Source organism: Pteronotus mesoamericanus, unplaced genomic scaffold (genome assembly GCF_021234165.1).
Source record: "Pteronotus mesoamericanus isolate MK-2021 breed Mesoamerican mustached bat unplaced genomic scaffold, CSHL_Meso_final contig_246, whole genome shotgun sequence".
In the NCBI taxonomy this organism is placed as follows: Eukaryota; Metazoa; Chordata; class Mammalia; order Chiroptera; family Mormoopidae; genus Pteronotus; species Pteronotus mesoamericanus.
Window position 1 is genome coordinate 6,151,840 of NW_026555104.1, and position 13,307 is coordinate 6,165,146.

Sequence of the window (13,307 nt, forward strand, 5' to 3'; positions counted from 1 at the left end):
CGTCCCGATTCAGAACAAATGTGAAATTACTCTTTCCAATGATCAAAAACGGTCTCAAACTTCTCTTCTCGTAGCATTGCATTCGGCTTAGGAGCACAGAAAACGAATAACAAAGACGCCACAGAAGGCTGCGTGTCCCGTGCTGGCAGGTAGCACAGGAAGCACAGGTAGCACAGGTAGCGCGTGTTCGAGTTGTATCCCAGCTGTAGTCCGGCACCAGCGGCTGGCCCGGGACACCGGGGGAGGAGGCGGGGGGCGGGGGGGGGGAGCGGCGCTGCCGATCTCCGAAGGAAAGGAGACCTATCGAGAGTGTCATCCGCTCGAAGTAGGGGAAGACCACTGTCTGGGGTCCTGATTGTCCTCGGAAGGGCCACGAGCATCCTGAGGAGTCTTAACAATCAGCCGACGTGTGCTGGGTTACGATAATTAACTCCAACGAGGAAAAGCTCCACGTGCGCAGGGAAGGGCTTCAGATCTCCGAGAGGGTGGGCCCGCAGACTGCTGGCCTTAGAGATCTAACTTAACCACGTGGTCTCCCTTTTTAAAAATGCCGCCCCGGGGGTCAGCTGTTCACCACCCGCGGAGAACCAGCCTGGCGAGCAGCGGGGCGGAACTGCTTCCGCCCCTAACCAAGATGGCACCTCTGCAGCGGCGCTGCGAGACGGAAGTGACCTGTTAGCTGGCAGACTGGGCCACCATGGCAGCCGCGGCCACCTCCCCCGCGCTGAAGCGGCTCGATCTGCGCGACCCCGCGGCGCTTTTTGAGACACATGGAACAGAGGAGATCCGAGGTCTGGAGCGCCAGGTTCGGGCCGAGATTGAGCACAAGAAAGAGGAATTGCGGCAGATGGTAGGCGAGCGGTACCGCGACCTGATCGAGGCAGCCGACACCATCGGCCAGATGCGCCGCTGCGCCGAGGGGCTGGTGGACGCCGTGCAGGCCACCGACCAGTACTGCGCCCGTCTTCGCCAAACGGGCTCGGCTGTGACCCGGCCGCCGCGGGACCCGCAAGTGAGTCCCGAACCCCGGAGCCCCGCCCCCCAACCCTGCCACTCCCGCGGGTCCTTCCCGTCCGTGCCGCATCCTTACCTGCATTTGAAAGGAGACTGCTACCGCCCTGAAGGCTCTTCTGCTAAGGGGACACGGTCGGCAGTCCTCCCCCTGGCTGCTGATCCATCCCACCAAGTCATTCGACCCTTATTTCAGGATCCTTCCCTGACTTCCGGGCCTTGATTCCCTCACCTCCCTAGTAGGTTCCTTGGGCTCACACGTCCGACGTTAGAGGAAAACGCCAGGGGTCTTCCTCGCCCGACAGCTCAGCTCATTCCTTATGTGACATTTCCCGGCATTATTCTTGGAACAGATTTCTCTTTTATGTTGACAACGGCCCCCAGTCGTGCATTCCTCACCCGTTTTCCTCCACCTCCACCCCATTCCCAAGAATAACGTCCACTATCCCAAATAACTATTCCACCCATTGCTGGGGGATCGTACCGGCGTCAAGCCATCATGTTTTAATAGAACATTTTCACTTTCTAGAACTAAGGTTATTTTAATCAGGTTGTCCCAAGCGTTCTTACTCCGCCACAGCATTTTGTGTTTCTAAAGAGCGTTGACTTAGGGACAACGACAAAGTGAAAGGGCACGGAGGGCAAGAAAGGTAAACAGGGAATTTGTTCTTAACAACTTGGGGGAAGAACCTTACAGCCACATGAAAGGAGAAATTGAAAAAGTACAATTTATCTCCATTTTGGACCTTTTTAATACAGCCTGGGTTTTAGAGGAATTCAGGTCAGTAGGCTGGGCTCACACAATAGAACCATAGAAGGTTGGAAATTGCTAATTTTCCAAATGAGCAACCTCATTCCTCTGAAAGCTGTGCATGCAGTACATGTCGCCCTTACATGGCCAGGCTTTGCCATAACTGAGTCATACTTCAAGGTTTATTAGTAAATTAATTTGTACTATGCCTGACTTTAGAAATATATTTATTTTTTATAGTTGTTATATCTGACTTATAACAAACCCACAAAACTGAGTGCCTGTCTTCAAGGCACAAAGAAACAGAAGGCCACCAGTTCCTGCTCTGACAGAGCTTACAATCTAGTTGAGGAATTAAATACATGGAAAGTTGATAAGAAAAATGTAATTTACAATAGCAGTAGAAAACATTTTAGGATAATGGTGGTTCATTCCCAAAATACTTGTGCACATTTACCATAAGAATTCTGAAAGAAGTCGCTTCAGACTTGGGTCCTTCTCAGTAAAGAGGGGCCTTAAGGACAGATGAGACTTGGAATGTGAGTCGGAAATACGTGAAGACAATTAAAAACTGGTAATCAATTTGATTAAAGCGGGGTTTCTCAACCTTGGTGCCATTGACATTTGGGGCTGGGTCATTCTTTGCAGTAGTGGCTGTCGTGTGTGCTGCAGGATGTTTAGAAGCATCCCTGGCCTCCATCCACTAGATGCGGGCAGTACCCTCCCCTTCCCCTCATCGTGATAATCAAAAATGTCTCCACAAACTACCCTGGCTGGTGTGCCTCAGTGGATTGAGTGCCAGCCTGCAAAACAAAGGGTCGCGGGTTCGATGCCCAGTCAGGGCACGTGCCTGGGTTGCAGGCCAGGTTCCCAGCAGCAGGTACGCGAGAGGCAACCATGCATTGATGTTTCTCTCCCTCTCTTTCTCCGCCCTTTCCCATCTGTCTAAAAATAAACAAATAAAATCTTTAAAAAAAAGTGTCTCCACATACTGCCAGATTTTCCCATGGAGATGAAAGCACCTCTCTACCCGACACATGAAGACCTGGAAGAAAGTAGTGGAGGACAGGAACCCTTTGACCACTGTGCTGAGCTGATACTAAGCATTGAGGAGCCTTTTAGTACCAAGCAAAGATAGTATTTAAGTGGCCTTTGAAGAAAGATTTGACAGCAAAGGAAAAGGATAGATTGAAGGGAGTAGTGAATGAGCACAGAACAAAAGAAAGGTTTTTGGATGAATCGAAGTGAGATGATGATGACCTGCATTAGAATCTTGGAAGTGGTAACAGAAACTTAAACAGTAGAGGTATCAAGAGAACCCATCAGAAGGCCTGGAGATTCCTGGGAATTTAGCAGCAGAGTAGCGGTATATGCTACGATAGACAGGGAGGGGATAGCTAAGATTTTCGTTAGGGAGGTGAATTTAGTTTTAAGTACACTGATTATGGAATGGTAGCGGAACTTACCAGGCAGCAGCAGAAAAGGCTGGGCCGGGATTCAGGGAAGCAGCGAGGACTAAGAATAAAGATCTGGCGGTAGTGGTCTGCTTAGCAGTGATGCTTGAGCGAAGAGACTCCTGAAGTGAAAGGACAGATGGACTGAGAGGAGTGGAGGACTGAACCAGGTAAAAATTTGGTGGAAGGCTGGTGAAAAGGGACAACCAGCAAGGACGTCCACAATGCACTCGAAGATGCAGGAAAAAATGGGGGAACGCTGAGCATCAGAAAAGGGAAGGAGAAAGCTCACTTGAGGGGGTCCACAGGGCTCCATGCTATGGAGACATCACAGGACCACTGAGATAACCAGACTGTGAGATGACTGCATTAAGTTTGCCTCTCCACAGAACTGAGCAAAGGTGCACCAACAGGTAGGAAAAACCAGTGGAATTATACAGCACTCCTGACTCCAGCAATTCTACGGCACCACGCTTCGATGCCTGGCTGAATGGCACTGAATCAGGCTGGATAAAAGCTTTGAACCCTAAAATGCCCCCATCTTTCTCCCCAAGTTTGCCAAACACTGACTTGACTTATGTTTGTTCTTCTGACTTGTGTGCCTTTGCCTGTAGCCACAGCCATCCCAGCAGAAGTTCTACAGCATGGCTGCCCAGATCAAACTCCTCTTAGAAATTCCAGAGAAGATCTGGAGCGCAATGGAGGCCTCTCAGTATCTCCATGCCACACAGCTGTACCTGCTCTGCTGCCACCTGCACAGCCTGCTCCAGCTGGATTCTTCTGGCTCCCGATATAGCCCCATCCTCTCCCGATTCCCCATACTCATTCGGCAGGTGGCAGCGGCCAGCCACTTCCGGTAAGTTGGGTCCAGCATAAAGATCTCTGGTGAGGGCTATACTTCACCACTACTGTTTTTTTTTTTTGGAGGATGTCTTCTTTCCTGCTGTACCACGGCTCTTCTCCCAAGATGTAAAATATTCCCTGGTGACCTTTGTCATCTTTCTAGGTCAACCATTCTGCATGAAAGCAAGATGCTACTCAAATGCCAAGCCGTGTCAGACCAAGCTGTAGCTGAGGCCCTGTGCTCTATAATGCTCTTAGAAGAGAGTTCTCCTCGTCAAGCCCTGACAGACTTCCTGTTGGCCAGAAAGGCAGCTATTCAGAAACTTCTCAACCAGCCGCACCATGGTGGGTGTGACTTCTTTCCAAAATTTGGTCCAGAAACATGGGAATGGAGAAGGATGAGCTGAGGAAGACTGAAGCATCCAGAGTTTTGTTTTTACCTTTACTAAAATAAATTGTTTAAAAGGATGGTTTCTTCTCATAGGTGCTGGCATCAAGGCTCAGATTTGCTCTATAGTGGAGTTGCTGGCCACCACTTTGAACCAAGCGCATGCTCTTTTCTACACTTTACCAGAAGGTCTGCTGCCAGATCCATCCCTGCCATGTGGCTTGCTCTTCTCAACTCTCGAGACCATCACAGGCCAGCATCCTACAGGTAAGCTCCTAGCCAACTTTTTTTATTTTGTGGTTCATTTCAACTGATTTTTGTTGAGCATCTACCATCTGCCAGCTATTATGCTAGGCTCTGGGGATACAGCAGTGAATGGGACAAATATGGACTGTACCTTCATAGAGATCAGTCTAGTGGTGGAGGTAGACCTTGAACTCAAATACGCACATACCTGTTTAACATCAATATTGGTCAGTACTCTAAAAGTGAAGTACAGGTTGGCTTGGGAGCATTGAATGAAGGGACCTCACCAATGTTACTTTCACTGGAGAATTTGTATTTAAACTGAAACCTAATAGTTCAGTAAGATTTAGTTAGGCAAAGAAGGGAGTTCCAAACAAAGGGAAGAGGATGTGCAAAGGTCCTGAGACACAGAGGATATTAGTATATTTGAAGAACTGAAAGAGAGCAGGTGAGTTTAAGGGGTTCTGGGTGATGACAGGAAGAGCAGCATGAAAAGAGATGTGGCCAGGCTATCAGACGTGACCAGATAATACAGAGCTGTGTGGACCATGCTAGGGAGCTTCGACTTTATCGAGAGGACAATGGATAGCCTTCTAGGACCTTCCAGCCTTGGTGGTCCTTCCATTACACATTCCCATGCATCTTGTACTTTTATTTGGTAGGATTTCTCCCAGTTGGAATTAAATGCATGTGGCTTTTATGTGGGAGTGGATTCCCACTGGGCTGGAGTGGATGCTGAGAGCTTACATAGGAGACTGTCATTGAGACCCAGGTGACAGATGATGGGGGCAGTAGAGATGGAGCTAATTGGACAACTCAGACATCTGTTTAGGAGACAATTTGGTGATGGATAGACTGGACAGCAGTAGAAGGGAGATGTCCGATGACAAGTTCACTCTGGGAAATGCTGCACTGGGGACAACTGACACCTTGGAATGGGAATGTGAGTGGGCAGGCAATTGTGGGTCCACAACAGAGCCAGGGATCTGGCCAGAGACACACATCAGTGGTGCTCTGCATGTGGCTGTTGTTTGAAGCCACAGGGATAGGTGACATCATCTGTAAGAAGAGAAGACGACAGAGGACTGTGTCTCTGGAAACTCTAGAACTCAAAAGTCAGACAGAGGAGAAGCCAAAGATAGAAGAGAAACAAGTAGAATGTGGTGACAGCCATGTGGTCGTTTTCAGAGCTGTGTATTACAGAGTCTCATTCCCGGCCTCCTTCATCTTTGAACTAGGGTACCACTTCCTGAGGCCTTGGTCTCCCTCTAGGTACTTAAATTTAGCATATTTTCCCTCCTATGAAAGGTGATTATTGGCTATTTTGTCATGCATGGCATTGGCAAACAAGGGCAAGGGACCCCAGAAGGACCCGTTTGAAACTCCAGAGGGTGCTTCTGCACAGGATGCAATGAGTGGCTTGTGCCCTTCTGGAGAGGTCACCTCTGAAGAGCTACGACATCTCACTCACCAAGCAGGATGGGTGGTCGAGTCTTCCCTTAGATCTTCAGGGGATATAGGAGGATGGTGAGGAGAGAGAAACATCACCTGTTTTTTGACAATTTAAGTCCTATTTTGCAAATGTCAAGGACTGCACACACCCAGTTCTCCTTTCTCTCCCTTTTCCCCATTCCTTTCCTCACATTCCTTGCTGGCTTCTCAAACAATAGGATGGCCAGAGTTGGAGGGAAGCTGCCAGCTCCCTGATGCCGGAGGCCCTGGACATGTTCCGTGCTTGCTTTTGCCCCCTTCTTCAGGACTCCAGTCTGGTTCATTTTTTAATATGCTATTCAAAGGATGGCCCCGCTTCCCCCTCACTTGGCCTTCTCTTTAGAAAAGGGCACTGGTGTTCTACAAGAAGAGATGAAGCTCTGCAGCTGGTTCAAGCACCTGCCAGCATCCATTGTTGAGTTCCAGCCGGCTCTCCGGACCCTTGCACATCCCATCAGCCAGGAGTACCTGACAGACACACTGCAGAAATGGATCCACATGTAAGTAGCCAGAGCTTTCCCGAGGCTGGCAGGCACCACCCAGGCAGCCTTGCGAGTGGCCATACAAGGACCAGTGACGAATGAGGAGCAAGTCTGATCTCCGGGGCGGTGCTCTGCACACCGCCCGCGAGGGCACGTCAGCTCCCACTCACTCAGCCGCCTGTCACTACCTTCATGGCGGGTTAGCTCCCGCTGTGAGAGAACCAAAAAGAAATTTGCCTTTCAAAATCCAACGTAGAGGATTTTCAGTTCTCTTTATGTAAGAGTTCCACCACTGCTAGACTCTTACTTAGTGCATTGGTTTTTGAAACCATTCTATGGGGCTCTTGGCTTCCTTCTAGATACCTCAGGGAAGCAAAGGTGGGCCTGGTGACTATAGGCTCTCCCCACTGATCCAGCCAGAAATGCTGTGTTTATACATGTTTTTAACTGCTCTGAGAGAAGTATATTTATACGTTGGGACCCACATAAGAGGTCTCCGAATGGAGGCCTGCTCTTTTCCTTAATAAAGGCGTGGGACCACGAATTTAATGAGGGCCAAGGAAAATGATTTTGTTGCAGGTGCAATGAAGACATTAAAAATGGGATCACCAACCTGCTTATGTTTGTGAAGAGCATGAAAGGCCTGGCAGGCATCCGGGATGCTGTGTGGGAATTACTTACCAACGAGTCCGCCAGTCACAGCTGGGATGTGGTATGCCGGCGGCTTCTGGAGAAGCCACTCTTGTTCTGGGAGGATTTGATGCAGCAACTGTTCCTTGACAGATTACAGGTAATGTGGGCAGTCACATGGTCCATCTGTCTGTTTTATGGCCAATCCTAGTGTGATCTTGTCTGGGTTGATACCTGTCACTTCCTAAGTGTATTCTTTGCTTGATAACTTACTCCAGTGAGCCCCATAGCATACCCCCGAGAGGTGTCTCTTCTGGATACGAACAGAGAGCCAAACTCTGCCATAAAGGAGACCAGGCCTCTGTCAGGTGGTTAGGATCATGTCCATATCCATCGAGGATGACTTTGTCTTCTGCAAACACCATGTCATTGGAGCCAGAGGGAGAGCATTCTGAATGCTGGGATAGATCGCCACTTGGTGCTCTTGTTTTGAGACTTCCTGAAAGGAACTGTTAAAACTCTTTATTCATTCTCTTTTAGACGCTGACAAAAGAGGGCTTTGACTCCATCTCCACTAGCTCCAGAGAACTCCTCATTTCCGCTTTGCAGGAGCTTGAAAGCAGCACCAGCAAGTCCACTTCAAACAAGCACATCCACTTTGAGCATAACATGTCTCTCTTCCTCTGGTCCGAGAGTCCCAATGACCTGCCTTCTGATGCTGCCTGGGTCAATGTGGCAAACCGGGATCAGTCTGCTGGCAGCGGGCTCTCCATGAAAGCTCAAGCTATCAGCCCTTGTGTCCAGAACTTCTGTGCTGCCCTAGATTCTAAATTGAAGGTTAAATTGGATGATCTCCTTACTTACCTTCCCTCTGATGACTCGTCACTGTCCAAGGACATCTCCCCCATGCCCAAGAACTGTGCTTTTGACAGGTATGCTGATGCTGAGACTGTGCAGGAGATGCTGCGGACTCACTCAGTGGCCTGCATCAAGCACATCACGGACTGCATCCGGGCAGAGCTGCAGAGCATCGAAAAAGTTGTGCAAGGCCAAGAGGATGTGCTCAGCGGGGTCAAGCTGCATGCGGTCCTTTTCATGGCCAGACTCTGCCAGTCACTGGGAGAACTGTGTCCTCACCTGAAGCAGTGCATCTTGGGAAAAACAGGGAGCTCCGAAAAACCAGCAAGGGATTCTAGGGCTCTGAAAAAACAGGGAAAGGGAAAAGCTCAGAAAGTCCTACCATCACAGGCCCAGTGGCAGGAGGTTAAGGAACTCCTCCTACAGCAGAGCGTGATGGGCTACCGGGTCTGGAGCTCAGCGGTTGTGAAAGTGAGTGACGTTGAACGTGTTCTGTCTGTGCTCACTGGGTCATCCTCATTTTGTCTCCCTTTTATCGTAGTCCAGTCTTGCCGACCTTGATAAAGACCTTTTAACATGAGGGAATAACAATTCTTATTTCATTCAATTACTTTCACTTCTCTCTGCCACGTGGAGTGAACATCAAAACTCTTCCATTCATTTCTAGCCGGGATTCTACAGACAGAAACCCCGGATTTTTTTCCCTTCCATCTGATGATAAAGACTCTTTCTGGACAAGGGTCTGTATTTTCTGCTCTTCAACCTAAATACCATATTCTCTACTCGTGTCCTAAGAGCTGACATTTGTACAGTAGTTAGCAACAAAATTCCTACTGCCCATGTCTGTAATTTGCCAAAAGAAGCATGACATTTGCCACTTGCCATCCCACATATGACCCTAAAGTACCGAAGCTAGTTTCAAGATTACCATAATAGTTAGAAACAAACTCAACAGGATCTGAGTGGCCTCTGTGGGTATTTGCCTTTTATTACCAGGTTTTGGCTCATGGCTTCACCCAGGCACTGCTTTTAGATGATGCTGGCTCAGTCCTGGCCACGGCTACCAGCTGGGATGAACTAGAAATTCAGGAGGAAGCAGAGTCTGGCAGCAGCATCACATCCAAGATCCGACTCCCTATCCAGGTAAACCAATGCCCCACCTGCTCTGGGGAAAGGAAAAAGATTTTAGAAAATCATTAACTGACAGCTTCTGAGGAAGAGCTGCAAGATATAACTTTCTACTGGCGGGGGGGTTGGGCAGGGAGGGTAAAGTGGATGTAGGGCTAAGTAAATAGACTGTTGGAGGAGTCGTTAATGATTCTTTCCTTTTGCAGCACGGGGCCTGTGCTAAGTAGAGAACCATTTACCCTAAAGTGAACACAGCAACATCAAACAGTGCCACCAGCCAGGTCAACCCCAGGCCACCAGGGCAATGACAGCAAATGTCACCCTTCTGTTAACTGATCTGTAAGAGGGGCTGATTGGAGAGGTCAAGGTCTTGGCGTATAAGCCAGGATAAATAAACCCATATTTACCACGTCTCATTTAATTGGTGCATGTTGGCAACTCGATACTCTTTTGTTCTTTTAGCCGTCCTGGTATGTACAGTCCTTCCTGTTCAGCTTGTGCCAGGAAATTAATCGGGTTGGAGGCCATGCCCTGCCCAAGGTGACGCTGCAGGAGATGCTGAAAAGCTGTATGGTTCAAGTAGTAGCTGCCTATGAGAAGCTCTCAGAAGAAAATCAGATGAAGGTAGGTGTTTGAAGTTTTCTCCATTAAAAACAAATAAAACCTTAGCTTTTTCTCAGGTTTCGGCAGTGGACATCAAGGATTCCAGTCTATGTAGGTGGCTTCCAACTCTGCAAGTTTAGTTACACCCATTCTTAGGGGTTAAACAGGTCTTCATAAAAAGGCAGTTCAGTACAGGAGGAGGAAGCCTCAGTGTAACTAAGACCCCCTGCCCAACCCTGGACAGCTACGACACGCAGGGTTGGGGCAAACCATTACCACCAGGATCAAATGTGGTCACGTGAACTGGGGTTTGTGGGCCGGGGAGGAAGTTGGAAGGATTACAAAGCACAGCCTGTGGCACACGAGGTCCTCATTTAAAGGAGTCCTGGTCTCCCAGCCCTCCACCCAACTCACCAGGCTATGAAGCATTCTGCCCTTGCTTCATATTCCCATTTTATGAGTAGCATTTTAAAGACAGGACCACCTCCCAACCTGGGAAAGAATTCAGGTAAGTCTTCTCTCCGGAGCTTCCTCACAATTCCTCTCCTTCATGCAAGGAGCTTTTTTCCTTTAAAATGACCATCTTCAGCACCTGAAACCTTTTTGTAGGAACTGGGGGTCTCCTGCCTACTGTTGGGATTTTTCATTTTAACACCAAGCTTCTAACCTGTTGTGTTGTTGAGATTCAGTTGGCCATATGGCTATAAAAAGCTCCTGCTTCTGAAATAACAAGCTATAACTCAACCAAACCACGAAGCTGTTTATTATGCTCCTATAAAGCCATCTCCCTTAATGGGTGGGGACGGGGAATTCATTTGCAGAAAGAAGGTGCATTTCCAATGACCCAGAATCGAGCACTGCAGCTGCTTTATGATCTGCGTTATCTCAACATTGTTCTGGCAGCCAAGGGTGAAGAGGTGAAAAGTGGTCGCAGCAAACAGGACTCCAGGTATCCTCACCCACCTCCCCTCATCCCCCCTCTCCCAAATGCAAAGAGCCCCTTTCCTGGTGAGCCACCTAAGAGTCAGCCTTAGTGCACATCAGTCATGTTTGTTTTAAACAGTAAGCGCTCATATTACCAGCAAGATAAATAGTGGCCACCTGCTGGATAAATTCCATGGTCAAGTGAGTAAGTGGACTCATTCCTCTTTCTTGTGAGTCAGCCTACCAACTGTTGGGTATAATTTGAGCCTCAAGTACCCTCCCTAAAAACATGGGGAAAGAATGGACTCAACTGAAGACATCACGTCAGCTTAAAACTCTGAGATTTACTTAAGCACAATGATCAGTGACTAGTGGTACTAAGCCAGCAATTAAGGAGCATACATCCAGTTCGAGGATTTCTGTAGCTTTCAAATACCAGAAGATGGGTTTTTGTCCTAAAGAATGCAAAGAATCATCATCCTCCTAAGTCTTTTTTTCAGAACTGAGAAAGTGGCTGACTATCTGGAAGCACTCATTGACCCATTCGACCTGGATGTTTTCACACCCCACCTCAGTAGCAACCTGAGCCGCCTGGTCCAGCGAACTTCGGTGAGCCAAGTCAGAAAAATAAACTGGCTCTAGCGCCAGTGCTCCTGGGGGCGGTGCTGGGAGGGGGCTAAGACACAAGTAGCCGAGTTTAGCTTTAAAGATTGAAAGAGGATTAGGTAAAATCTCGTGCTGAGGCAGCCCTGACCTGACCCCTTTCATTGTAGATAAGGATTATTCAGGTTTTTTCCAAGGACTAGAAGAATAAAAGGGCCCCGTGACTCCGAGATTCTAACTGGTGCAGTGGTAATAGTAATTTTGAAGCATTAACACACTGAAAAGAACATTTCCTAAAAGTACAGTTAGAAATGGAAAGCAGCGGTTGATTACTAACAGGAGCGATTTTTAACCGGACAGTAAAAACCCAGCATGTTTTGTACCTTCTTTCTTGTGTGTCAGGTTCTATTTGGACTGGTTACTGGTACAGAGAATCCGTTCACCCCCAGAAGTGGTACATTCAACTCCCAAGAGCCCCATAACATACTGCCACTGGCATCAAGTCAGATCAGGTAATAATTCTGCGGGGCTTTTGCTAGGCCCCCCAGCTTCCTGTTCATGCTACTGAAATCCCTTCATCTTGTCTTGGAGGTTTGGACTTCTTCCACTGAGTATGACAAGCACTCGAAAGGCCAAATCCACCAACAGAAGCACCGAATCAAAAGCCCAGGTTAGTGCAGAAACCAAGAGATCCATCCCTATTAATCCTGTCCCACCTCCCACCAACCACCACCCAGCTGGCTCCCCTTTAAAGAATCGATATCAAGAACTGAATGACAAAATGCACTAATGCTGCTTTTAATGGCGGCGCAATATAGAAGTACAAGGTTTTACTAGCTTGAGCTGATAGGTTTAAAAGATGTCCATTTACATTATCAAGTAGCCTCATAACAGATATGGATCTCAGGCTGCCAAGGCTGTAGAAAATATGCAGGACACAATGGAGGTTATTCCTTGGTTTTTGTAGGAAAAAAGGGTAAACTGTGAACCCAGTACTGTTGTCATGCTAATTTGGAAATTTCATCTTCCATTTCTTTTACTTGGGTGGTAAATAAAAGGAAATTTGCTTTCTCAAGTTTTATATTTTCTTGTTAATACACATTTTGTTTCAGTAGGCTGCCATCCATTAAGCCCGCAGGAGGATCCTGGGTATTTGCATTGTGTTGTGTACATGTGTGTTTGAGAGCTCAAATGCTGGCTTCTTAACAGCATTTAGTTATTTGCTTTATTGCTATACAAAATATTAGCAATGAATCCTTTCCATATTCCCTGCCATCAGACGCATTAAGATCCAAAATCCTTGTCAAACATCTGGTTTTAAAACTTGGGAGATGGTAGTTTAAAAAAAAAAAAAATTCTTGCACAAACCATCCACTCCATAAGCATTGGGCTGTGCAGTAACCTTTCTGCCACAGTTCTAAATTTCTGCTTCAAGTAACTGACCTTTTTAACCTGTCCATTGTAGAAAAACAAATCATGGAAAGGAGGTCTGTATTTACCCTTTTCCTACAATAGTTTTCATCTTCAAATTTTAGCTGTCCCCACGTCCTTTGCAAACCCCTGCACTAGAGCTCTCCGTGCTTCTCAGATCTGCTGTGTGCGGCGTGCGCTCCGAGTGGAGCAGAGGGTGTGTGCAGGCAGGAGGATCTGGGTGGACTCTAAGGCACTTTCCTCTCCATGCAATGGCAGGTTGTCCCCCCGGCACTCTCCCGAGCAGATGACCCGACGCATCCTGGCTCCTTATTCAGACAGCTTGTCAGTGAGGAAGAAGACTCATCTACACCTTCATTGTTCAAACTTGGTTGGCTCTCTAGTATGACTAAATAACACAGGAACATATCCATCACTCTTCAAATAAATACTACTGCGTCATTTCTACTAAAGGTGCCTCTGCT

At 47.8% G+C, this 13,307-nt stretch overlaps 1 protein-coding gene across 2 annotated transcripts; it reads left to right on the forward strand.

Moving 5' to 3' along the window:
• Window positions 1-627: 627 nt before the first annotated feature.
• Window positions 628-13,295, forward strand: COG1 (component of oligomeric golgi complex 1). 2 transcript variants are annotated; one of them, XM_054573114.1, is made up of 14 exons: window positions 628-1,012; window positions 3,831-4,072; window positions 4,223-4,404; window positions 4,544-4,714; window positions 6,528-6,684; window positions 7,246-7,456; window positions 7,837-8,625; window positions 9,151-9,297; window positions 9,745-9,906; window positions 10,707-10,834; window positions 11,298-11,418; window positions 11,815-11,924; window positions 12,004-12,082; window positions 13,102-13,295. In XM_054573114.1, the coding sequence occupies exons 1-14, from the start codon at window positions 698-700 to the stop codon at window positions 13,237-13,239; spliced, it is 2,952 nt and encodes a 983-aa protein (XP_054429089.1). In that variant the 5' UTR covers window positions 628-697; the 3' UTR covers window positions 13,240-13,295. The 2 variants fall into 2 exon arrangements, with proteins under 2 accessions (XP_054429089.1, XP_054429090.1); XM_054573115.1 differs by having other exon boundaries at window positions 11,310-11,418.
• Window positions 13,296-13,307: the final 12 nt, after the last annotated feature.